The following is a 27,860-nucleotide window of genomic DNA, read 5'->3' as shown; positions in this document are numbered from 1 at the left end:
GATTCTCTGTAGGTTTTTTATAATGTGATCTCAGGGGTGGGTTTCATTCGTAATTTTTAGGAAGAGTTCCTTTCTTGCATTGAAGATTTTGTCTGTTTAATCTCCTTATAAATATGGTTTTTTATAGCTCACATTAGAAAAATCTACAATGGTTTTACAGTTTTCGTAACTCGTGTAATATGAACAGTTACCTATCTTCTGTGAATTTACTGTTCCTCTATTTACTTTGTTTCTACAAAGTATTGCTTTCCTTAAGTTTTAGCTTTCTTTACAAGTGAAAGGAATCGCAAGCACTACATGAATGATCTTTCCCATATTTTTAATGCTTGTTCTAATATTTATTTTTCGATCTTCTCCTAATGGGAAAACTCTACTGAAAGTTACTATATATAGGTAGGGACAGCATCAGGTAACATTCACAGTATATTACACTTTTTGATGATTCTTGTATTTGTAGCTATGTGTAACAAATGCCAAACCTCACAAGACGTAGCTTCCTACACCACTGAATTTCTCTCTCTTATCTAGAGACCAGAGGTACCCCGTGGATTTAAAAACCTTCCTCTTCTGTACCAAGTTTGATCATCAGATAAAGACATGCTCTGGAGTTGGTGAGCGCAGCTGCTGAGGCCATGTAAGCAATAGCAGCAAACGCATGCTTAAATTTTAGCCTTCTAACACCTGCCTCTCAGCTCCCTGGTGTGTGAATGATGCCACCTTAGAGCCCCTTACAGTCAGTGCTACTTTTGTTTTCCTCCCCAGCAGGAAAAAAATCATGAAGGAAATGGGTAAGATTTGCTAATGACAAGCGTGAGATATGTATAATACTGTGGTTACAGACAGACACTTATGCTCTGCAAGTGGGCTGCCTTTCCATATTGCACAGTCCTTGCAATGGTTTTGGATGGCTTGTTTTTCTCTGCAATGTCCACCCTTTGACTCACAACTTTTCAAAATGCCCGGAATGGATTTTTGCGTGGAGTGCAGTATTTTCGTTTTCTGGACACTGTGCAAAATAGATGCAATGTTCTTGCAACTAATAAAATAACAGAATTAAAAAAATCCTCTTTGGTTAGTGACTAAGGAGGGAATTCATTGTTTCGCTGCAGCTGTAAAACTCCCATGGAGACCCCCCCCGCCCCCCACCTAAGAGGCCTCTCAAGCAGGTGAACACTGTCCGTAACTGGCTGCCTGCCACCCCCCACCGGAGCCCGCGGTGCAGGGGGTGCTGGGGTCACGCTAATAGTGGGAATGGATGTGACCGGGGCTGCTGCAGGCAGCTCTCCTCTGCCAGTACAACAGCCCAGAAAGTGCCACAGCTGGGGCACGGTTGGCCTCGGGGCTGGTCTCTCCTCTGCCGGCAGTCGGGCAGGAGAGCCGCTACCAGACCTCCGACATGCAGAGCATTTTTCTCTACGTTTCGTTCTCAGCCTCTGCTCCTTTGTACTGATGAATCCGCTCCTCTGTCCATCTTACAATACGCCAACCACAGTGTTGATCCGTAATAAAAATTTTTTAAAAAAATAATAATTAAAACAGACACTGTGAAACTACTAATGCAATAGAGAATTTTACTGGGGAAAAAAAAAAGTTTAATCCTCATTGTTTTGTTAGTAAGAAATGCATTTAACTCCCATCTTTCCCTTTCCGGCTTTCTGCTGGAAGCGGCTGCTGAGGCAAAGGTAGCACCTGCTTACTTTAACATCTGCCGCATGCACGCTAAGCACTAGAAACTTTTACCTTTGTTCACTTCAGGATCTTAGTAAATCTTTAGTCTTTTCCTTTATGTGCACTTGCTTACAATACAGCAGAGGAAATCACTGCAAATTTCACAAATAGCTCCAGAGGGACTTTGGGGTTCTTGAACGTTTTAATGTATTTAGAATGGTTTGGTGTTTTGCTTCATTAAGCCATCTCCCTCTAGATGTGCCCTACTTATACATAAAAATGTAACGGAAAAACATGTTTGGGGTTTTTCAAGGTTTCACCATCACAATTGAGAAGCTAAAGAAGTTTTGCAAGGTGGTACGAATTTCCCCTGCGACCCGTTTTGAAGGCAAGGACTGCTGTCCACAGCCCAGTCAGCCGGAAACCCTGCAAACAGCCTTCCTCTGTGTTGTGCTTCCAAGTGGCAAATCACTGCAAGGAAAACTGATTTTAGGGTCATTGACCCTCAGTGACAAGAACACACTTTGGCCCACCCAAGCGCGTAGTAAAGTGCCGTCCAGCCATTCAGCCAATCTTTAGACCAGCTTTACTACGCTCCTCATCAGTTGTGCTGTAATCCCTCATTTCTCTAAAAGCAAATGGACAAGCTGTAGCTGAAAACTGTAAGAAAAAAAGATCTACATCCATACTGCCTGACATAATGACTCATGCTGTTTGCAATTGTGATTTTCAAAGCTATAAAAAAGTATTTGATTACTGCTTAGAGGTAGAAGGTTTCTGCATTGCAAGCTATCAGAGGGCAGGTATTGTAACTATTAAATTGAGAGAAAAAAAATTCTAGAAGAAACAGCCATTAAACTGTTTAGTTGATTCATATGAGTAAGATTCTGTCTCCAAGCAGCACGGCTCCGAAAAGAACAAAGTGGTCTTGAAGAATGACAAAGGTGACCACTCTTCCCCCTCTGGGAATGAGGAAGCCGTGGACCAGATGATCTGCTAAGGCAGTCTCTATTGCCTGGTCCTAATTTCTGAGTTGCTGTACTTAGATCTTTATGAATCTCTAGAGCTGAGCTAAAAAGCTAAAAGATTTTGTTGATTAAATTGTCTTCAAAAAGATGCTTCAAAGGATTCTTATACTATTATTTAAACTAAATTATGGTGTAATATTAGCTGATTAAGACAAGACTTCAAACTGAGTAATTTCCATCAGCTGGACATAACAGTAGTTAAAGAAATAATGACTAAATGGATAGCACCTGATGCAATTCATCATAATGTAATGTGGCACAAAGGAAAAAAAGAATATTTTCTTTTCCAAGAGGAAAGGAAAAGAAAACCTGAAGATTAATTAGGGTTTTGGGGTTTTTTTCTGAATCGTTCTTACTTACGTTAGTCAATCCTTTTACTGTAGCATCTCGACATCTTACATGTTTTAATACTCCTTCCTTAAAGAATATAAAACTGTTTTTTCAATTACACTGTCAGTTCCTCAAGGGACAGGATGTCTGGTGTTTTAGAGACTGTGCCTAACTCAACAGGACTTGTACCCGATGTTCTTAGGAACCAAACTCTGACTGAGTAATAACAGCTATAATAGAACAAATGCTTTGAAATTAAAGTTTGTTCTCTGAATAAAAATTTAAGATCACATAGTTTAAAAGCTTCATACATATTTTAAGAAAAAAAAATACATTTCAAATTGTGTTTTTTGCTTTTTAAATTGTATGCTACAAAATACATAAGCCTCTTCATTTCCTGGAAAAAACCAACCCATCCTCTCTGGTTAGTTGTCAGTGGCACCGTATCTGCAGGTGGTCAGTTATGCAGGAAGGCTCAGTCATAGGGTTTTGAAAACAAGGCTTTCACAGTGGAAGGTGAACTAACCTTTGTTAGCACAGGCCATCCACTTCAGGTTATCAGCAAAAGCAGCTTCTCTTCCAATCAGATAGGTAAAAATACGAACCTGAAAGTACGATGCAAAAGACCAAGTCAATTAATACTGCATTTAAAACTTATACAGTGGAATTTCAGACACGGACGTACAATTCATACGGATAGACCCTTTTTAAGAAAGTATTACAGGTTAAACAGGCACAGTGGGTTAAAACAAATAATTCTGTCCGTAATGTCTTCATGACAAGACGTGGCTTTTGTTCTGTGTAACAGAATGGCTGATCTCTTGGGATGTTTTTAGTATCTGACATTTAACTACAGTTTTGGTTAAAGCGTAACTGAGAATAAACTAAAACCAGTGGGGTACCACAAAAAACGGCACCTTTCAGAAATCTGTTCTGCACTTCAGAATTCAGAAAATTGCTATGGTGTGGAGGAAGAGGCATTTAATTATCAAATATACTTCCGTAGATAAAGGATCTGAAACCACCAGGCAAGCAAATTACCCTCAGTTTTCAAGGCTCACATGACACAGCATCCTTGTCAACTTCGACAGGTACCCGCAGGTGGCACACGTGCTACCAAGTGGCAAACTGCAGCATCAGGTAGAGGGTTGCCAGCTTTCCCAAACAGAGCTATATGTGCAAAAAGCAGTGCAGCTGGTGCATGCATGGGCGTGCACACTGACATACACGCAGAGACACAATCCAGAAATCCTAGAAAATTGCCGCTTTCCTTAAAATTCTGCCCAGATAACACTTCTTGGCAGAGAAGGAGGACATGCTTTGGAAACGCCGTATACAGGATAGGCCTTGATAGATGCTAAATGATAACACTTGTTTGTCTGGACTCCACAGTTCCATGTTATAATACTTATATCAAAACTGCATTCTTGAGCAGCTTCAGACAGCTGCCATTTAGAAAGCAAAGAAAAGTTTCCAGTGAAATATTTCTCTCTTCACTGTACCATTTTCTCGGTTCCTTCTTATCAAATAGAGATAGCTTCAGGGTTGTGTTATTTTACAGCCTTGAAAACAGCTGCAAATTTGTCCTCACAGTAGACTGATGACAGCGTTTTCTACCTCGTACCTCCTGCTCTGAACCCTTATTCTATACACGGGAAACTACAGCAAAGATAATTGTGTGGGGTTTAGCTATATAAACAGGGAATGGGGAAAGGAGCGTGCTGTCCAGAGCCTCCTCCGCCTCACTAATGCAAGTCTGCGTGGCACTCACAGCCCCTCTGCTCAGGCTGGGTCTGTAACCCCAGCCCCCGTGTGTGTGCTGAGCAAAGAAATCAGTCCCGGGTCCTGCCATATTCCCACCTAGAAATCCCACACGTACAGTTCCATACCTTTCTTCACCTACCATCTGATGTACCTGGGTAAGATGGAGCATCGTGAGTCTCACTTGATCCCCAAAGTTCCCAGCAAGAGAACTGGGACCTGGGACCTGACAGCTACAGCCAATATTCTGCCCACTGTAGCCTTTGCCATGCTAAGGCTTATGTCTCTCATTCCATGTGCCTAAACTTCCACAACCATTTTCCCAGTCCCTAATGATTTGTCCAGGCAAAAGAGGCCAGGTGCACCCTGGGCCACAGTGGCAAGATGAATACAAGGTGATTATTTCCCTCTATTCCATTGTAAGACCAAATCTGGAGCACTGAGCTCTGGTTTTGGATTCCCCATGCAAGACAAACGCTGACATACTGGAGAAGACAAACTCTTCTTGAAGGCGGACCCTAAGAGGACAACACAGCAAGGGACAAAGGTCCTAAACAATTAGGATTTGATACAAGGAAAAACATTTTTATCATGAGGGTGATAAAATATTAGAAACCATTGCCCAGAAATGCTGCAGAACCTGCCTCCTGGGAGATATTCAAAATCTGACCAGGCAAATTCCTGAGCAGCCTCATCTAATTCACTGCTCTGAGCAGGGCGTTGGACAAGATGATCTTCAAAAGTCCCTTCCAATCTAAATGATTCTATGAAATTAGCAATATTTTACACAAGACATTCAAAATGTCACTGATTTTATAATAGAATAACTTGCTCTCCATTTTGTGTATTTTGAAGCTAAAACAAACAAATCACGTTAGGATTGGAAATGGACAATTTGCACCTGCGAACATGGCGTGCTCATTCTGCAGGAGAAAGAAAATTATGAACTCCACGTTGTAACACTAAAAATTGCAACTAAACCCCACATCAGATCCTTTTGTCTTTTTATCAGTAAACTTAATCATCATTATCCAAACTTTTTACAGAAACTCTATTATCATTACTAAAAAGCTGTACACGACAAAATATGCTCCAGATCATGTTATTCAATAGCTGACTGGATCTCACATTCACAAAACAGACACCCTTAAACTATACAGAAAGCTAATTACACAGAAAGAAATGTCATGATGTGTGAAATTTATGAAGACCTGATTTAATTCATTTGCAATTAAAGAAAAAATCATAGAATTAAATGTCATAGTTTTTTTCAATTAGCACTTCTTTCTCACTCACAGTGAGACATACGATTTGTAGAATATACCAACTTTATATTAAATTGCCATAGTTTTCTTTTCACAGAAGAAGTTTTAAAATGTCTTTGAAAGTTTGCCTCTTTACTGTCAGTTGTGATACTAAATTGCCTCACTGCCCTTTTGTCCATTTTCTTAGTGGAAAGATCCTGTTCCAGGCGTACGTGGTGTTTTGCATTATCATCATGCCTACAGATCAGATTTCAATCACAACACTTTTCCATCTTTCAATTATAAAATGCACATAGAACTCAATCATGATTCATATAATTTAAAAAGTATACACACTGATTGTGTAGTGTCGTTAATTAGTTTGAATCAAACAGTGTGCATAATCCTACTCTAAGACTAAAGAACGCAGCATTAAACAAAAGAATGGTACTTAAATGCTTTGCTGATGGCTACCAAAAGCATTGGTAAAGAAAATGTTTATTCTCTAAACACACGTGGAAGGGCACAGTGAGATTTATACCATCAAAATACGGCATAAATCACTGTCACAGTTTATCTTCCTGAAAATGATGCTCGAATATAGCCTACGATGAGACTGAATACATCTGAGAGATTTATATTTAATGATCCATTTTAATCTGTAAAGAATCAAACTACACTGTGTTCCTAATAAAAGGAGACCAGCCTCGTCTAAAAGGATGAGTGATAAGCATGATAACAGGCCTAGGCAGCAAACGGTGTTAAACCTACAAAAAATAAAATTTCAACAAATCAGTATCATAGATCATCCTGAGGAATGGGCTTCCTCTGCGACGCTGTTGCAGGGATTGTGATTATTTTTCTCTGAGTACTTTATGCACATAGTTTACTTGGTATCTGCAGTTTTGCTAGAAAAGTATTTTAAGCATCATAAAAAATACTGCTAATTCTTTGGCATTACTTGAAAAAATAAAAATGAAAGCTAGAGACAGCTAGCGCTGAACATGAGTGATCAGAGTTTACTGAATGCTGCTTTCCTTCCCCATCCCAACGAGTTGGGTATTTTTCTCTGTGCCCTGTTCATGTGCGTGTTATATAAATGATGTTCACCGGGGTCAACATAAAGTCTTTTATAAAATGCAATGTAAGGTAAACTATAATCTTCAAATACCATTTGTATACTGCTCATTACTTAATAGAATGACTTATTATTCATAGTAGCTTTATAAGAAAATAACCATGTAAGGTCACAGGAAGGTATTTTAGTTAAAAATAACGCCACTCATACACTGAAGTTTTTCTTTTACATTGACTGTAAGGATACATTAATAGGTTTTATGAATATTGTTTAATAATCCATTCAGAAGAGTGAGAAAAATCCTCAAAACCAGCTCTGATGGCAAACAATTCTGATTACAGCTCTACTTCTAAAAGTTTCATTTGATCAGCTCATTGAGCCCACCAACGTAAACTTAATTCACCGTAAGCTTGCAGTGGGAAACACTCATGAGCACCTAACCATTCATCGTAGGAGTCATTTTACAAAACAAATGCTTGCCATATTATTATCTGCTTTCAGAGATCATAGAAATGACTTAGGTAATAAATGATTAGAATTGAAACTTGCCTGAATAAGTCCACATTCTAAATCCCATTTTTCAAAAGAAACTTGGACCTACATACCTCTTTTGTACTCTTCTGAATAGGTATTTTTTTCAATAATTCTAGATATGCTGGTACCATCCATGGTATAATACCAATTAAACAGGGACAAAGTTGCTGTGGTCATATACCTGTCTTCTGCATCTACATAAAAATATGTAGATATTTTTATATCTAATATTGACCAAGTCAATATCCTAGAAGTACTACATTAATTTAGCAGGATAAATTCAAATTACTTTAACTTCTGCGTGTGGTCAAGACCTATGCAGTAACGGGCTATGTACGCTGCAGAACAGGGCACACCGCATCACAGTTACCACGGAAATTACCATTGTAAGTTGACCTGATGTTAGGCGCCAGATTTAATAGCCATCAGTACTCTCAGGTACCATGCAAGGTACACGTTGTTAGGTAAAAACTGTTAATAGTAACCACCAATTTTTCTTCCTTGTACCTCTGAAGTAACTGAATGGAAAGCGTGTTAGAGCCGTTCTGCTCTGATTGCATGAGATGTCTATTTGATAAATATATATAGTACCGAGGCATATGATTGAAATCTCTACCACGTATAATAGATGATGAAGTATCAAGTGTGTCTCATTTTGTGGTTTGTATTTGATCTTAAAGAAAATAACACTATAGAAATTATGAGCTTTAATAAGTATGTACACTATATACCACATATACACCGATACACATATATCGGTATCTTATGGTACAACACTTACTGTGAGGACACTAAAAATTCTTTTGAATCCATATGAAGAGAACATTTTAATCAAGGCAGACTGAACAAACTCAAAATTGTTATGGGCCATTCCCAGAAGATCCAGTAACAACATTTACATAGTCTACATGTGCTCTGGCTAACTGAGTATAAGCCAAATGAGAAAAACACCTTTCAATATCCACGTGCTGTGACTGAATCAAGAGACCGTTTTCATCTGAGAAGGAATCTGCATCAGAGGCTACAAGTACCTCTCTGGCAAAAAACATATGACAGAAAGAGAACCCTTCAGTTCGGGATAATTTTGAAAGCTTCGAGAGGGATACCTGAATCGAAACATTTTCAATGTCTGACCTGTAAAATATGGTATCAACCATATTAAGGCTTAACATGAACTGTTAGGTGTGGAGAAAAGAAATATTCTCAGGCAGAAGCACTAGCTTAGAATTGTTACATCCTACCTACACAACTGAAAGCTGTAGATGTTATCATATTCACTGAATGCGAAGCAAAGCTCACACCGAGAGCAAAAACTGTAATCTTTGAAACCATACTTGCTATTCCTGCACAGTACGTAGCTCCTACAGATATGCCACAGACTACTAGTTTTTTAAGCCAATGTCCACAGCAAATGGAGTAAAAGCTCCACGGTAACATTACAGAAACTGAAAGGACAGCGGAACTAGAATCTTTAGTAGTGCTTGTGACTTTCTCACTTCATATTTTTCTGTATTTTTCTAAAGCGGGTGTTGAATGGCGAAGAGTGCCATTTGAGATTGATGTATTTTAATTATCTTTAAAACAGCAGCTGTAGACACCTCTTACCTTGTTCTTGTGTCTCATTCCTGACCTGGAAGGATCACCTCTGGGAAAGAGCGCTCCATTCAGTTACTATTCGTACTAAAATATTGCTGCATAAACTCAAATGATTCTGAACGGTCGAATCATACTCGTATTAAGCAACAGACTAATTTCAACCGCTCATTTTATGACGGTCAGCTTCTACGTACAAGCTCAGGGATTCTGGCGCCAACCTCTAGCCCATCGTGAGCTAGCGAGGAGCAGCACAGCATGTCAACAGCTGTCGCAAGTTGTGTTGGTAACTACTCCCGTGTACAGAGCCAAATTAAACAATATTAAGGCATTGAACCACCAAGCTCAGTAGCTCAGACAAAACTGGACACAAATCTTACACCGACTAAAATACTTAAATCAATATTTAGTAGATATTTAACTGCATATATTATCATTATTTTTAACTTGCTTTCTCTCTGGTTTTCCAGTCTCTTTGTTTTACACTCTCGGCTTACCTAGGTGCAGATCACGGTGTGGATTACACAGATGGTTTGCTCTCTGTTCCTTGTTGCATTCCCTCAGATTTTGAAGAATAAGAGAGTACTGTTAACAAGTTTCTTGCCTTTACAGCTAGGGAATATTCTGAAGTTTGAACCTTTAAACTCTGGACAGACAGCTTTTATAAAAGCTCTGAGATGCATACACTCAACCACTAGTGAGGAAACCTAAGAATGATGATTTAAATGACAGCTATTTCAGTGCTAACCACTTCATCTGAAATATCCACTTAACAGTTTCATCCATTATGCATGGACTAATCTGCAGTCCCCGAACTGTCCTCGCCTCTGAAACTTCATTTAACTAGCAGTGCAGCAAAGAGAATAGGGACCTTCTTCTATCTATGTTAAGCAAGACGACTCAATCTGCAAGATTCTACACACTGGAACTGTGAAGTCACATCTTCATGCCAAACAGCTGGTAAAATAGTATTTCCAGAAACTTGAAATACAGTATGGGAGGGAAAATGGGACTTCTGCTTGCAGCTGACAGTGCAGACCTCTGTTTGCAGCTGCAAACTATTTCATGGACACCTTCAGCAAAATAGTCTTTCCTTTCTGGCTCAGCAAGAAATAAAAATAGTCCTGTGGCAAGAGCGATGGAATTTAAGTAATAAGTGGGATACAGGGATGAAATTCAAGTTCCCATAGTTATAAGTTATGGTGGGCCAGAAACGCCCCAGCTAGTTTCTGCACAGATGAGCAAATGGACTAAATGGGAACAATGGATCAATGTGAGACTAAGTGATCACCTGAACTCCTAAGTAGTCTCACCACAAAGAACTGGCTTAATTGTTACAGGAGCTCTCAAGGTGGGAATTTGGGACGGTCCTTGAGGTTTTCCCAGGCAACGCACGCTATGGCTAGACCTCCTGATAGGCATTATTTGCATACTTCAGAGTGTTAATTAACTTCTTGGTTGAAGAATCTGGCCATCACAGAGACTTCTTCAGGCAATTCCTGCTGTAGAATTGGCAAAACTGTATAGAGAAAAGATACTTGCACAGTATCATGGTAGAAAGCCTGAGGAACAGTCATGTAGGAGAGTCTTTTGAACATACTTAAGATAGTTAGGAAATGTTTTGTGCATAATTTAAGATAATAAGTAGCGATGCATCATTCCTGTGCTGGAGCAGTGATATACAACCACAGGCCAGCTGGAAACAAAGATTCAGCAGAACAGCAGTTCAGAGCATCTCACCCAATACAGCTGAAGACGCTGTTGCAAGGACTCGTATTGTCCAGACAGCACGTGACCATCCTGTTCGAGATTCTTGAATCCCTACTTGAGTATTACCCTACCCAAAGACCCCACAAAGTTTAATATTCTGGTCTTTGCAACACTCTCTATGATGCATTGATCAAAGCAGTTTGATTTTCATTTGATCAACAGCTAAGAAAATGACAGTAAGGAGCAGAGGAGACCAGCGCTGGTCTAGATTTGATTTACATGCAGTAATTCGAGATTCACAAAAGTAATTCTCTAATTGATCTCTGAATTTTGTGAACCTAGTAATGAAAAAGGCTACCATTTATTTAGGTCTCTTGCACTTCTTAATAGAACTTTTCAAAAAGAAAAATCACCGGTCTCTCTTTAACATAGTTTAACCTGTGCTGCATACTGTCATCTGAAAAGTGAAGATGGGCTTCCAGGAAAAAGATGACTCATTTTTGTATTGACATTTCTTTTCCTACTCTGTCTAAACATACTCATGTGTTATCTGAAAGTCACTGAACATTTGCACAGGTTAGTACATAAAAAAAATATTGAAGTGTTTGTTTATCTGTGATTAAAAGCAGAGCAGAATGATTAACAATTTTCATTATGAGCTGGTGCCACTCCTCTAAATACAACCCCTGAGCTACGTTCTCAAAGTCCATTGCTGACAAAAAGCAAAATTCTTGTTCACTCTGAATATGACTAAGAGAGCACGTGGGAAGAATACAGGGAAAATTAACAGAGCCTAAGGTGAAAAGAAAAATGTTCATTTTGAAATTCTCATGCTCATGTACATCCCTTATGGGCAGATCCATTCTCCTACTCAGAAAAATAGCATTAGGGAGGTTCCCCATTCCTTTAAAGTCTACCAAGAGGCAAAAAAAAAAAAAAATTTAAAAAAAAAGGCAAAAATTAACTTTACAAGCTGTAATTTTGGTGGCAGAATAGACAATTACATCGCATTCCAATTTGCCAGGGTTAACTTCTGATTCTATCCCTTTTGCTATTTCAGTTTTATGTTGTACTTGTCTCTTCAAACCAGCTTCTCTTTCTGTTGATTATGGATCTTTCATGCTCCATTTCTCCTTACCCTTTGGTATAATTCTTAAAATTAGTTACCCAGGATAAACTTATAAACTCTTCATCCTTTCAGACTCAGTAACTGGATTCTCTTCCTTGGGGTCCTGCTGCTTTATAATTTTCTGATGTCTTTTTAGGTTCAAACTCCAAAAGTAACCTGCACTTACTTCCAAATTTAGAGAAAGCCTAAGGTTTTATTTATGCTTCCACTGCTTCTCACCCAACATTACACTGTGCCTGCCACCACTTCAAGATTCATCTTTAATATCGCTCCTCTCTACATAATCTCATCCTCCCATTCTCTCTCCAGCACCCTTTGGTACAGTTCTACTTCAGAAGACACCAATGGAAAAAGGGGAAATCGATGCTGCGGTTGGTCCCTATGTTAAGGAGACAGCATTACCCTGCCACACTTCCCTGTGAGGAACAGTCTGGATGCAGTCATAAAGGTTTTTGAGAGTCATACTGAAGAGAGTCATACTGAATCCGTTCATCAAGACCAGAAAGGTCACATTCAAAAAAAATCTGAATGCGCCACAGGTCTTTGCACAAGTAACCTTTCCAAACCTGAAAAGGCAAAAATGTTGAGTTTGTAAAATGTATCGATTTTTGAGATGTGTTACAGCTTCTAACTTTAGCCTAACTTTACACACACGACGTAATCCAAAAATAATACATGAATTCCAAGTGTACTCCAGCGTATCTGGTTGTTGCAAAGGGCATAACGTACAGGACAATGAACAAGCATGGGAAAAGAGCAGCAGAAGTACAAGGTCACTCTAGAAACTTTACCTTCTCTCTGAATGTCTTCCTAACATTTTAGTTTTAGTTCTTTTTTTTATTACGAAGTGGTGAAAAAACACGTTAAGGATCTATTTGCATTGATAAGTTAGCTGGAAGTTCCATTCAGATAATGCTTTAAAGGAGCACACAAAATTCTCCTGGTGAGGGCTCCACGGCCCTGCGATACCATGCACGATAGCACCGCGGCCCTGTAGGTCCTGCCCTATTAGAGACCTTTACCCTTTGAGGTGCTGAAAGGCTCCACTTACGCCGCACTCAGTGCAAGGAAGCCATGAAACTGAAGACATTACCTCATGAAACTGAATCTTTAAACATTAAGTTACTTAGTAAAAGGTTCTTCATTGTTATTTTTTCTCCTGTAGTATTTAAAATACCTCTTTTGGAAGAGTTTGCATTTGTACATTTCCTCATGTTTTCACCTTCCTGCAATTGCACATTGTACCCAGACAATTCTGTAACAGTGCTTTCTATTATAGTGATACCCGAAACACGTTGTACCCTAAATACTGACGGAGCAGTTAACGGAAACAAACCCCAAATAATTAATAGGTCTGTTTAACTGGAAAACAAGATGTTGTAAGGAAAAACAGTAACAAAGAAAAGCACTTAATCTGTCTGGGGATCATCAAGCAGCTGAGCCCTGCTTTCCCAAACATCCGCATCCCCAACAGCTCTTGGTATAGACCTACCTCAGAAAATACGTGCAGGGAAAAAGGAAACTGATGCTGCAGTTAATCCCTTGTGGTCAGGGGACAGCATTACCATGTCACACTCGCCTGCGAGGAGCAGTTTTAGATCCACCCTCTAGGTTTAGGGCTGCTGAGGGTCACTTTTAGAAAAGTCAAACAAGCTACGTGTTCTACATGTAGACATCAAGTGAGGATATTTCTTCTAGCAATGAAAATGTGTTGACATCTTTTGGTGATTTACAGAAAATTATAACACAACTCAAGATTTATGAAGAATAATTTCCCACTGTCAAAATTCACCCAATACATTAGGAATATCGTTAGCAGAGGAAGATGAGTTTACGCTATTTTTCACTGTGCAAGGATAGGGCAAGTGATGAGGAAGTGCCCAACACATATTAGCACAAGGCTTATTGCTTCCCTAAAGGAGTTTGATGGTTGACACTGTTCTGAAAGGAACGAGACATTTCAGGTCTTTTCCACGGGACACAAGGTCTGGCTGCTTTATACATCCTGAATTATTGGTCACAGAGAACTGAGCGGGATCACTTTGCTCACAGGCAGATGAGCTTCAAATGGCACAGAAAGAGCTCATCACTAAAGAACTGTGTGTAAAGATTTGGCTGAGCAAATTGGTTGTATTAAATAACTACTTAAGATTTGGCATTTAACGGAAAAAAAAAACCAAACATAAAACCCCACAAAATAGGTCTAAGAAGCATCTAATACTTTCTAGCTTATCTTTCATGCTTAGCGTGTAGCATATATTAATGATGTTAAATAAGCACCCAGTAATGTACAAAGTGTAATACAACAGTCTATAACTTGAGTGTACTAAATTCTTCTTAGCAGTTTAAATTAATTTCGCAAATAAAATTTTCACAGATTTTGAGAATATTAAACTTTTGGGCTGAGACCATGTCTGGAAAATGACATCCCAGAGACACCTTTTCAAAAAGTTATGGTTACTTCAAGGAAAAAAAAAAAAAAAAAAGATATTACCAAAACCCAACTTTTTATCTTCACTGTAACTTTTAACACAACTTTTAACAACAAACTGTAAGATTTCTCCCACCTTTACAAATTACTTTGAGGCCAATGTGTTAAGTGTGTTATAAATATTTCAGATATATCTATAGAGTGCCAATAAAATCTTTATACAGCACCTCCGAATATCGTGTATATACTACACACTTCTACTGAAGAACTATTTTAGAAATATTTCACTGAGTTTTAGAAAATTTTATTTATTCTACTTTTTATATCTTTCCACTGGTAAAGCCAGCCATGACACAATGAATTCAACTATATGGGGCATAAAGGGAGACAAAAATTTTACCTCACACTTTTATAACTTCCAAAAATTACCTGACATCAGTTTTCTACCATAACAATATTACTATTTCAAAGTAAAATATGATACTATTTATTGGAGCTGGGAACCAGTTCTGCGCTCTCATCTGAAAAGCTAAAGAAATTTTCGTTCCCAGTCCTGATATGCAAGATTCCAGATCAGTCATTACAAACCATTAACAGCCAAGCCTGCATGAGCCACTGAAGGATGATTCAACTGGACCCATTATTGCCATTCTTCAAAATGCTGGTGGATTTGCTGGAATGTAGAACAGACGTTTTCTTCCTTAAATGCAAAACAGCAGCCTAAACAAATTAATTTGTCTGAATGGTGAGGAGGGGAAGGGATTACAGCAGAAACCATGCCATAACCAACTTTCTTGGATCTAACTGAAGCTTCTGTGGAAAAAGCAGGCTCATACAACTTCTGCTGCCACACTACTTAACTTTCTTGTATATCAACTAATACTTTTTTGCAAGAATCCATGAGAAAAGATCAAAATCGGCCTAAATTCTAAGTAACCAAATACTGCCAACGTCTCCATTTCTGTTATTGCAGAGTTCCAGGACGTAACATAGACCGACGGTAACTCACTGGCAGTATAGTTCACCGTGCCTGGTGCAGACACAGATTAGAGGATGACATAATGGATAAAGCACTGGCCTTTCACCCCTGGGACTTTGTCCAGCCTGCAGTCCTATCAGATAATGGGTTTGGCAATCTCCACTAGTCTCTTTTGGACACTAATCCCCACTACAGAATCTCTATAATTCATCATATAATTTAATACACCTGGCAACCTTACCACCAGTTCATTCTTCTGTTACGTAATGGCCCAAAGTGAAGTCAAGGGTGGTTAATGCTCTGACAACCGGCTATTATCTCCCGTAACAGCTGATTTTGAGGGGATTATTGCAGTCATAAACCATTTTATATAAATTGGCAAGTGGGAAAGCAGTGTAACAAAATAAGGTGATATTTAGAAGTTTTAGCACTGATTTTCTACCAATCCGTAATGGAGTTTCTAGCATCCAAAAAATGCTGGAGAGGAAGCTTGAGATTAAAGGTACAGATCACAAGCCAAGAATCTGAGGTCTGAACAAGCTTATAGCCAGAAAAATTTGACTATTTTGAGGTTACAGACACTTTTTTGTCTCTTTTTCTGTATTATATATATAGACAGTATATTTCTTCTTTATTTTGTCTCAATTATAAGTTAACCTCTTCCTTTTACTAGCATTCTTCCCTTTTCACTTTGAAGAATTTCGCCACTGTTATTACTCCGGTTTTAGATCCGCAGCCTTGTTCATAAATGAACACGGGACTTCACTGCTATCAGGACCCGTTGCTGAGGATGTAAGGCCGTTGGTCAGGCAAGACAAAGGGGAGCTGTACGCAGTTTATGGGATAAGAAATCCGCTCGCTGCAACTGTGGGAAAGGTTAGGAAGAAGAGGAGCAGTTCAGACTCCAGTCTAAACTACACGGGCATTAACATATGAGCAAACAGACAATACTACCAAAGTACTGACAGTCAACCAAATTAGCGTGCGCAATTCTCCCTGGAAATAAGAATCAGTTCCACAAATTTGTATGACGGCTTTAAAAATTTCACCAGCTAAAAATCGACATAATGTAATCGGTGTCTGAGCACTAAATTCTGCTACCAAAGGCAAACGATTTGGTGGACATCAAACTGGATTTGGATAATTGAAAAGGATATCAGACGCAAGGTCCTTCTGGGCTTTCTGGTAGGGTCCACCCAACTACATCTGTGCAATGCCATTTTATATAGAATAGGGGAGTAGCATTATTTGGATACTGTATATTTAATCAACAAAATTGTTTCAGATAATAAACTTTGCACAATGAAAAAAAAAAAAAGAATAAAAGCCAGAAAAATTTGAACTACAGCCACTCCTGCTCTGACTGAGAGGCATGACTAAAAATGTCTAGTCGAATAACGTATGATCTGTTTCGTGGAAACTTTACAGATTTGTATTAAAGTGAGCTTCTGTGTTTCATGACTCAGGATGTCGTCTACCTGTCTTTTTGCACGCAGACTTGACTTGAGCAAGTTTTCCTTCACTACAGGGAAATGTAAATCCCTGCCTGCGCTGTGAACCTACCACTTTAGGTAAAAGTCAACGTGGTGCTGAGCTCAACCGTGTAAGCCTATCCTTGCTTCTGTACAACTGAATTTTATGTTAGGTTTTATGCTCACTTCCATGGCGGCAGGTTTAAGCTCTAAAAGTCTAACCAGCAACAGGAAGAGTTTTATAGAACAGAAAAGTGTACTGAGGTCTACTCACAGAACACAAAGAATTTTGCAAATTACAAGCATAATAGAATAAAACTGAAGGCTTTATCTCCAAGAACAGGAAAAAAGGTTGCACGTGGAATTTTAAGATTATCTTACTAATTCGTTGAAACCAAAAATCAGCTAAAGCAAAAGCTGCAAATGCAGATGCTGCTCTGGCGGAACAGCAGACCCACTGTTTGGCAAACTCTGGTAGGAACGGGTGTTTATTGTTGGACTTCCTGCGATTAGAAGCACTACAATTTCTTTAAGAAAATCTTTCTGAAAATGCTGAGTTAGCGGATAGAAAAATAAATGAGATTTTACATAAAAACTGTCTTCTATGCTGAAAAATATTTAATCCTTCAGACACTGTGTATATATACCATGAATTGTTTGAACCATCAAAGCGTACAGCAATGACATTAAATAGACATCATATTCCTTTATCTTGACATTTCAACCAACTGAAGGCAATTGCGGCTCAGACTGTTATAGTATACCAGTCAGTATTAAAATTACTATACAGCCTTTAAGTTTATCTTTGATTAAAAATTAAATTTAGCTCTACTTTATCATTTCTGTAGCCCTACAGCATCCGTGTGTTCTCACAGTTAAGTCAAACTAAATATTTAATACACTGTTCTAATTAGCTACAAACTATTACCTGATTTAAGTCTGTAAATGAATGTGAAAAGACTCTGGAGGCCTAACGTTAACCTTCATCCACTCCAGTTATATGAGAGAAATTACAGGCTCTAATTAGACTCTTTAAACTGCAAAGAAATAGAATTTTCATAACCAGCTTATTAAAAAACGAAGGCCCCCTTGGGACAGGGCAAATTGCTTCTACCCTGATCCGCTTATCCTTGTACAACACCATACAGAAGACTCGTGTTGTCTGACTTACACAGCTCATATTTCTCCCAAATTAATGAGCACTCAAATTATTCCAGCTGCCCCCTTGGCACGGGGAAAAATTGAAAATCCATGGCTGCCAAGTGACGTGTATAACCCAGCTGCTAAATAAAATGTGCTTAAGGGGACACAGCTGTTGAGGTGCCTATTTACATTAAAGTAAGTCCATGGATACAGAACAAATGCCTGAAGACAGCAAACAGTGTATAACACTTTGCTTAACCCTTTCATTAAACCAGGTCACAAAAATTTGCAGCATCATTTATAGGTTAGACGTAAAAGCATGGCCTTTTCACCTTATGATTTATTTCTTCTAATTTGTCTAACCTTGAAAACTTTCAGATTTTTTTTTTTTTTCCAGAACTGGTAAATTCAGAGGAATCACACTAAACAGTACAGTTCACATGTCAGAAAGGGAAGCTGATTTTTCAAGACAACTCTACTTGGGAAAAATACAGAAAATTTAACTCCATTCCCTGCTCCCTGCCCTCCGAACACGTGTGCAGTGCGACGATAAGCATTATCTTCCTGCCAGCAGAACTTCTCAAAATGATACTTGCAGAAGATTCACACAGACTTGCAGTGTCAGATCAAAAGGAGACTATTAAATTGTTGTGCCTTAACCTACACAGTTTGCCAACTCATTTCCGCATGAAATTGAGGATACCAGGTATCAGCTTTAAAATACTAAATAGTATAGGAACCGTCTTCCGTAAGAGTTAAGTGTCTTCTAAAATTCACGATGCTATAACTCATAGACCACCTTTTAAAAATGTTTTATAAAACGTGATTGTAATCCAGCTGACTTGAACATTACTGTGCCAGTTGCGGAGCCATTGAAATAATAGGGGCCAATACAAATTTTCTCTTTACTAATCAGGAATACTCGGCCAAAGGACACCTTAGATGTAGCACCAAAATGCAGTTTCAAATTCACACAGTCAAAAACGTTCGCTTTATTCAGCAAGTACGTACGAGGTCCAGGCCATAAGAAAGTTTTTATGCAAGCTAACTCTAACAAGAATTGTACAAAAGCCAGCAGATACTGTAGAGACAGTTCAAGTAGTCAATGGTTTATTTATTTTAGCCTTCACCAGAAGGTTTAACTTGCGCAGTCACTATGACACAAGTATTTTTAACTATGGGATTAGGAGCTGAGGTCATATTTGGAAAAGAATGGTAGATAAATAAGATGTGTTTAAATCAATGAAGCCTGCTAAAGTTTCCCATAAAGTATTCAAGAAACCAATCAAATGAATCTTTAAACCATTAGTAAATAGTTCTGAAGATCTGTGGGCAGCAAAGGAAGTGCGAAGGACAAGAAAGGGAAACATATTTTTGAATATTTTTAAATTTTATTTTCCAAACCAAGAAAAAGGAAAAATCCTGTAGAATTACTTCCTAGTTTTTACCGCCGAGAAAGACACTAACAAAAGTGATTAAACAATCAATTCACAAGCATATACAACATTATAATGTAGAAAGAAATAGCCAACACCAGTCTAAGAGCCATTCTGTTAAACCAATCTGATTTCCTTTTATGAGAAGTACCTTCTGTCCTACATAGGAGAAAAGAGGAGGAGAAAGATAACTTGGTTAAATTCTGTAAGTATTTTTAGGAGAAACATGGTCATCCACACCAGTGTAGGACTCTTGGGCAGCTTATCATCCATGAGAGCTTCCAATTGGGATTGACAGAAAGCTAAGCCACAGCATGTTACCTGCTCAGCGATGTTGTCTACCTCTAAGGAATACTGGCCTAACGAGACGAACATAAGGGGAATGCACTTTTCAGACAGCTGTGCTCTCAAACTGTATTTGTTATTGTCATATTAGGAAGTGAATTTGGTGGAGGGGATAATGATCTGGCCTGTTTTGAGTGCAATTTAATAATTTGATTCAGGATTTGGATGACTGACTAAAGAGAACACTTAAAAATTTGTCAAATGACATGAAGTTGGAAGTCATTCCAAGCACTCTGGAATACAGAAGTAGAATTCAAAATAGTATTTTTGAGCAAGAGAAACAGGCTGAAAAGAACAGGATTAAATTCAGTTCAAATAAGTACATAATTAGGATCTGAAGTTATAATGCATTGACAAAAGATGAAGAAAATGCTAGTAGAGCACCCGAAAAAGATCTGGATTTTAGAAAGAACAACAAATTTATTGTGGGTCAACAACAGCAAATTACTGAAATAAAAGCAAATATCAACCACTTGCTGCATGTAGCTGAAAGAAAAGCAATACGGACTTACTTCACGTGAATGCAAGATAAAGGAGGTGGTTATTCAGCTCTACCCATGGAAAAAAAAATAAGGAAAAAAATGGAAAAAAGCTTTGGCTGCACTTTGTGTTCACTGTTGAGCCTGAAACTTTTAGAAAAGTCTGTGATAAAGTAGGAACCCTGCACGTCCACAAGAGTTGGGGTTTTTTAACTTCTAATTAGCTATCCTAGCTAATTTGATAAGCATTGTAAATTAGAATGTCATCCAACAGTAAGATACATTTCACATAAGCCTACATACGTTATAACATAATGGTCATCCTAGTTAATTAAACATTAAATATAAAAAAACCCAGATCTACTTCATCATAATTATTAATTAATTCTGACTGCATTCTGAACAAGTCATTTAATGATTCCACCTGTGGCTGCCTCCATGTACCGTGGTTACGGAGCTAGATAGATGTGTGTCTTCCTATTGAGCCTTTTATAATGTTGACAAAACACTGGGGGTTTTTACCTGTCAGTTTGAATTCATTCATGTTCCAACACTTATTAAGTCTCAACAACAGCAGTTGAGGTGTTTGAAAAGAACTATTTTGGCTATTTTAAACCTGGTACTAGAAAGAATGAAGAATGAGGAACAGAACTTCTTTGGACACTAAATATGAAAAACAGCTTAGGGAGGTCCATCCTTCGAGACCCGAACTGCAGGGAGTGCTTGGTTTTTTTGGTTTTTGTGGGTTTTTTTTGTTTTTTTTTTTTTTTAACGTGACTCACAAGCTATGCTTTAAGTTCTGTAGTTAATGATAAAAACATGCTGTTTGCTCTCTCCATTTGCACTGCTGCTTTTGCATTGTCCAAACCATATAAAAGTATGCAGTGATGTCACCATATGTATCATGGACAAGAAAAACAGATGAATGCTCTATAAACACTCTTCACTCTTAGAACGTGTAGCCTAAACAAAGGGCTTCCTCCTCCTTTTAGGGAAACATGGGAAGAGTGAGAACTGGGAAACAAAAACGAGGGCTTTGAGCATCAGCATGCTTACATTTGACATTAAGAAACACGGGACAGTTAAGTTAGTGGTGAAAAATGGGGAACTCCAAAGTAAAGAAATAAAAATAATTCATTTTGCTGAAGGAGTTTTGACATTGAGCAACTGATTTCTTAAAAAACTTCCTGACACGCTACATCACTGTATGCATTTTTCCTTGTGGCAATCTTTTTCAGAAAATAATTGCATCTATTCAAAGAGTACCTTTTCTGGCTTTTTACTGCCAATTACAAGATCCAAAATCAGACCAGTAATTCAGAACTCTAGGGCTTTTTTAACATGTAGAGTTGTTTTAAATAACTAAGAAACTCCTAAAACTTCAGTAATTTTTTATTACAGTTGCTTGATGCTGCCTTTGGGGCCCAAACACAAATAAAAAACATTTTTCCCACAAGTAGAATGATAGTGGTCTGCACAGAGAAAATATTTTCAGGAAGCGACTGTCCCTTCAGCACACAGCACTACCCTCTACGCGGGTCATACCAAATCTGTCTGTGAGGCACGATTCCGTGATCCCGCTAGACCAAAGGACAGCCTGGATTCAGGCCTGGGTTTCAAAGAGAGCTCAGATGCAGGGCAGACATGGTACTCCCAGGCGACAGCTTCCCTACATGGCAGGAAACGGCATCCTCTTCACCCGAGCGCCGAAGGGAAGTAAAATGTCACAATTCTCAGGAAACAGTGAACTGCCATGTATGCTAATAGCACTTCTACATTGCAGGGTAACGGCTAATGACAGAGGAAGCACTGCTGAATTTGAAATAAGCTTTCAATACGTGAAATGAAAGCCCAGGCATATCACATCTTGCATGATTTCCTTAATTAAGTGAATTTCAGCTGATCATTACAGATGAGCCAGAACAAACCACCTACAATTCTGTCGTCTCCAGAGAAATTATGAGTGTTTTTTTGGAGAGACAGCTGTCTGTAGATGACAAATTTGTCCCTAGGATCAATTATCTTAAGGATAAAATAAGTGCTTAGCATTTGTGTCACTGCAATTATATAAAAAGGATATTTTAGAAATAAAAAATAAGATTAAAAAAATTAAGAAATTGAACAGAAGATTAAGGGACTATATTGGAGTAGGGAAGTAAAGACAAAAGAACAAAGAAAATGCCCTCAGCGTCAAATAGAAGACAAGAGAAGCAAGAATGAAAGTAAGTCAGAAGAAAAGACCAAGACAGCATTAAAGAAGAAAACAGCTTGCAACAGAAGGAAGACAGCACTTTTGAGAACTGTAAAGGACAGAGTTTGCTCCGCAGAGCAAAATAAGTTTTCAGAAAACAGTGAGTTTAACAAACTGCACTGAAAACTAGACATTGAGAGCTCTTAGCGTCATGAAATAGAATAAACATCCTTAATGTAATGTCAGGCGACACAGGGAAAAAGTCCCTGAGACATAAAAAGGGAATGTAATAATAATAATAAACATTAGGAAGTCAAGATATGAGCCTAACATTATATCTTATGATCTAGTAAAAGGAAATATATCACTGCATATAAAATGAGAACAAAAAGACAACGGAAAACACACAAATACAGAAGAGAGAAGAGAACACGTGCGCGTGCAAGTTCTCTCTGTAAAAAGCATGCCTCAGGAAATGAAAATCTAATGTGCAACAAATTAAGACACAGATTTTATTCAACCTTTTAATGAGACAGCCAAAAGAGAAGAAGGGGTTATTCAATCAAAGGTAGAAGTAGGTTAATTAAGCCGGACAACGTTTGACACATGGAATTAAATCCCTGCCCAGCTGAGCCTGAGGGCCCAGCAGTCCCAGGGGCCGCAGCAGGGACAGCTGTCACAGAGAGAGGGCACAGTCCCCAGGACTGATCCGTCACTCTGACCGAGGGAGTCAAGAAACGCAGGTGGGTACCAGAGGAAAAGGAATGGCCAGTTGGGGGCAATGAAACTCCAGGAATCCTGGCTGATGCCAGAGAGCACGGAAACAAACGTAGCTCCACTGAAATTGCTTGCCTGTCTGTCCATCATCCCCTTCCCATTCTTGTGCCCAACTCCACAATTCCTTTGGGTTCACCACTGCCTTCCCCTCCACAGGAAAAATATCTGGCGTCTGTAGTATTTCCTCTCACCATCACGCACAGCATTTAAGGACTGCTATATTTAAACACTGATCGGAAATAAAGATATATGTGAACTGAAACACATCTACTCCTGAATAAATCCATGAGTAGGCACTTAATTCGGAGTAAAAATGCTGATGATGTTCTCAGTTTAATCCGTTTGGAAGATATGAGGTTAAGAATATCTGCATGTGGAGTTCAGAAATGCTCATTCCAATTCTCCACAGATACTTCTCAATATTGCCATGCACAAGCTGTAATATATGGTGCTCTGCGCTACACCGATCTGAGATATATTTGTATAGTCCCACATATGTTCGCTAGAAGGATGAGGAAGGAAGAGGAGGCGCTGGACAGAAAAGCCTTGTTTGAAGTGAAGCACAGAATTATGTTCCTATGAAGAGTCTGGTTTCCCAGATTATTCTGGAAAATACATTTTCATTGACTCAAAGTAAGAAAAAAACCAAAAAGCCAAACAAACAAACCCCCAAAACTTTTACTTGAAGATTATCCACTATAATAAAACTTTATATTCCTTTAAACTACATGCAAGAGCTCCATCATGTTGAAATCCAATAAAAAAGATGCAGAGATGACGTTTTTCTGAATCATAGTATCTATACAGCTAGCTCTAGTTCAGAAATCTCACAGAAGAATAAATACAACTTTCAAATAACAGTGCATTCATTTGAAGCAAATGGCACGCAGATGCTATCATCTCTCGGTTTATAGCTGTCAACTTTGACACTTCAGATCTCAGTCTCCGGTCAACCCAATGGCGCTAGAGATGCAGTTCAGAACGGACATGAACCTCCCTCCCCATTCAACCAATACCTACTGCAAATACAATTGACACACCAAGCTGCAAACATGTTCCATAACCTTTTTTCCAGGATAGCTATTTATGAGCTTTTACCCCCAAATGCCTTCCCCTACTGCGCTCCTGTTCCTACCTCTGAACTTCAGCTTGCAATGATATTTGGTGTATCTTTTATTCACTGCCAGACATTTTCTTTTTTAAGCTATGTTCTTAGAATTATGTTATTTCCCATAATAGCATACTTCCTTAAGTAACCTTTTTCTGAAAGCAGAGTGATAAATTGTACCAGGGTTTTATTTTAAAGCATCGCTAGAAGTAGATAACATATACAACCCTAAACCACAATTCAATGTATTCCTTAGACAAGGAGATGTAAAGAAGGTCTCTGAACATCCAGAAAACGTTAGAAACTCCGGATGTGGGAAGCTGCACATGGACTTCTAAAGTGCTCTTTCATTTGTTCTCACGTATTGGGCACATGGAGCCATTAGTCTGAGCCCGCCGTCTAAACCTCCCTCATCCAGCCAGTGCTGTTGGTTATCTGGGCCACTGTCAGAGGGAGATTAGGAGAAGGCAGGCAGTTAGCTGGCTGATGTTGAATCAGGAGAAAACTCAAATGATGCCAGTGTACTTGACGGAAGCAGTCAGATTATCCACTGAAAAGGCTATCTTCCCTTTTTATGCAGCATGTATTCCTACCATTTGTTACGCACATTACTAACGCGGGAGCTTCATCAGATCCCCCAGCTGCTCTGGAACCAGCAGCTGAGCCCAAGCAAGCTTTCTACACGGGCAATGAGCCAGGGAATTGCCATCATTTATTTCAGATGTCATCCTTTCTATGATCACTCTTTCTCAAAATCAGGTTATGGCAACACACTCCACACAGAAACACATCTTGAGTCAACTCAGAAATACATGACAATATAGAATGTAATTTCTACGTTAACTTCAAGATGAAGGTTGAATCTATCAATCCCAAATAAGTGGAACAATGCCAATTTGAGAGTCTCATCTGGATTACTCTATTTGTAAAATTATTGAAGCTGCCTTGTCCTTTAATTTAAAAGAGGATGGCATAAGAGCATTTTCGATTAGAAACTCTTCGTTTTGGAACAGGTTCCATTATCTGCCCGAAATTGTCCAAAATCAATGACCTTCATAAAAACATAATAGAAGAGCCATCTTTTTATGGCAACTTGGAGCAAAGCGAGTCCCTCAACAAACACACATAGACAGAAAAAGAATTTGTTGTTCTGCTGGTAACTTAATATTGGTTTAGCTATTTTATGCAAGGATGCCCAAGGCATTTTACTATTACCTACATAATAAAAAACTAATAACAAATTTATAGAAGGCCCAATAATTGGATAAGTGAATTCATTAATATTTTGCCTCAGGAGATACTGGCTGACCTTTTACATCACCCAGGAAACTGACTGTGGCTGCCACCCAGACAATAAAGAATAATGCAGGAATGTGGGATACAAAGACCCGACATTCGTTCGTATCCCTGTCGGTAACGCACAGAAGGTGTCTCTACATGCCTGCCTAATATCCTATTTGCAGTCTGACTGCATTAATCGAAGAACAAATTTTCCAGTTCAAGACTGTCTTTTCATACACATACACATCATTACTAACACCACAGAAAAAAACCAGTAATATGAAAAACAGAATTTTTTGTGTCTCACAGGAATCAGAGCAGCATGTTAGTATCAAAACAAATATACACCAGTTCGACGTTACAGGAGGGAGATGTATGACAAGAAGTAGCTGGTGTTATTTCTGGCTTACTCCATGCTATCATTGTTCCGCTTTCACGCATGCTAAATGAAACCAAAATTATAACTAATGAGATTTTTAAAGAACCATTATTTTAAAATCAAGATGCTAAAATTCTTCATGGAGCAATTGAAGAACGCAATTTCACTTGAAAGGATTTAAGCAAATGGCGATAGGCAAGGACAAAAGCACTTCAGAGTTTGAGTCTTAATCTGACAGTTTATGTCTAGGTGCTGTTACAGAACTCAGTACTGCCCAGTACACCTATATGGGAATTTGCTACACAAAAGTTAAAGTTCTTCTGTATTGCACGACTTTGCTAGCTAGTTTCAGTAAACACTCACGGATTCATGTTTGTTACAGTACCAATAATTTATCTGGTAAATTTTGTTTCCATTGAATTTAACAGAGCTACTTTAGACTTTAAGCTATCTAATAAAGCAGACTTGAGCTTACCCTCTCGTTGTATGCATCTTTGGTACTTCTGTTCCAGAATCTTAAAAATAAATCCTTAATTCATTCTAATTTCCCCACATAATTCAGCCTTCTGGTTATTTCCAGAATCTCAAAGCAGACTTTTTAATCTCATCCTGCTTATCTCTTTATAACTTTGCTTCTGTCCAGTCTGTTCTACATAAAGTATTACCTCTAATTTTACCAACAAATAGGGACTTTTCGATTACTGTACCCCTTGACTTGGTTGCGGCTTCTATCAGGACAGACCATTTGCTTCATCTTTGGTTTTGCACTCGCTCTGTTGTTTCACCTCGCTAAAGCCTTTTTCTTCATTGAAGCAATCCTCCTGCACTGGCATTCCTGACCCTTCCGCCAGGGGCTCCGCTGGCCTGCTCCCCTGCTGGAGGGCTGGCTGTGCTGGCCTGGGCGGCACAACGCAGCACCTCGCCAAAATCAGGTTCCAAGTAGGAAAGTCACAACAGTAAAACATGTCCCACGGTAGAAAACTGGTCAGATTTCCTAGGGTTTTTTAGGAATAAAATTCACAGTCAAAATTAAAATTCTTAAAAAATACTTTCCATTCCAAAAGATAACCCAACGCAAGATTATCAGAAGTTAAACATTGCTGATAGTGTAAAGCAAAGCAAGCAATAATTTTTCAAATGTACATTTTCGCGTCCCATTTTGCTTTCTATCTTCTGGACTGAAAGCATGACTGCTACTCCAGGCAACCCGCTGCTTCTATCTAGTGCACCAGGCGTTATTTCCACATCAAGAATATCCCTTGGTTACAACTTTAATTTACCAACATGCTTCAATTTACTAACTCCAGAGCCATTTTACAAACAAAACGTGTAACAGCTCATTTTTACTCCAGGTTTTACTGTTGATAAAACTAAGAAAACACAGGAACTGTCTATCTGTAAGGGACAGAGAAAAACAATGGTAACTACTTTTGGTTTTTCCTTTGCAGTGTCTTCTCTCTTTCTTTAAATAATAAGCCCTTTTTAACCTTTAATTTTGTTTAGGCGGTTGTGAATCAGAATGGTGAAATTGTATTTCTATAGTTCGGATTACAGTTCAGCCGTGACATTTTGCCAAGATTTATTTATACAAATAAATTGGATTCAAAATGTATTTGAATAAATCAAACTTAAACTGTGTCTGATCTGAAACTGAAAGAAAAGCTACATCACCACATCTCCTTACAGTCTATAATTAGCAGGGGAGAAGAATGAATTTTAAGTGCTCGGCCAATTCAAGAGCTACATGGTTGAAAAGAAATGAAT

General features: G+C 38.6%; 1 protein-coding gene across 10 annotated transcripts in view; it reads right to left on the bottom strand.

The window, feature by feature from the left end:
• The window catches only part of CACNA2D3 (calcium voltage-gated channel auxiliary subunit alpha2delta 3), a 551,700-nt gene that overhangs the window by 162,339 nt on the left and 361,501 nt on the right, over nt 1–27,860 (bottom strand). For all 10 annotated transcript variants that reach the window (XR_012589415.1, XR_012589414.1, XM_074603368.1 and 7 more), the window contains one exon: nt 3,553–3,631. Coding sequence is in view for 8 of the 10 variants with exons in the window: in XM_074603368.1 (XP_074459469.1) it covers nt 3,553–3,631 (79 nt within the window). In the remaining 2 variants the exon portion in view is untranslated. The remainder of the gene's footprint in view (nt 1–3,552; nt 3,632–27,860) is intronic.

The sequence above is a fragment of the Larus michahellis genome, chromosome 10, assembly GCF_964199755.1.
Source record: "Larus michahellis chromosome 10, bLarMic1.1, whole genome shotgun sequence".
Taxonomy (NCBI): Eukaryota; Metazoa; Chordata; class Aves; order Charadriiformes; family Laridae; genus Larus; species Larus michahellis.
Note: the sequence above shows the minus strand (reverse complement) of the source record. Positions and strands in the feature narration are given on the sequence as shown.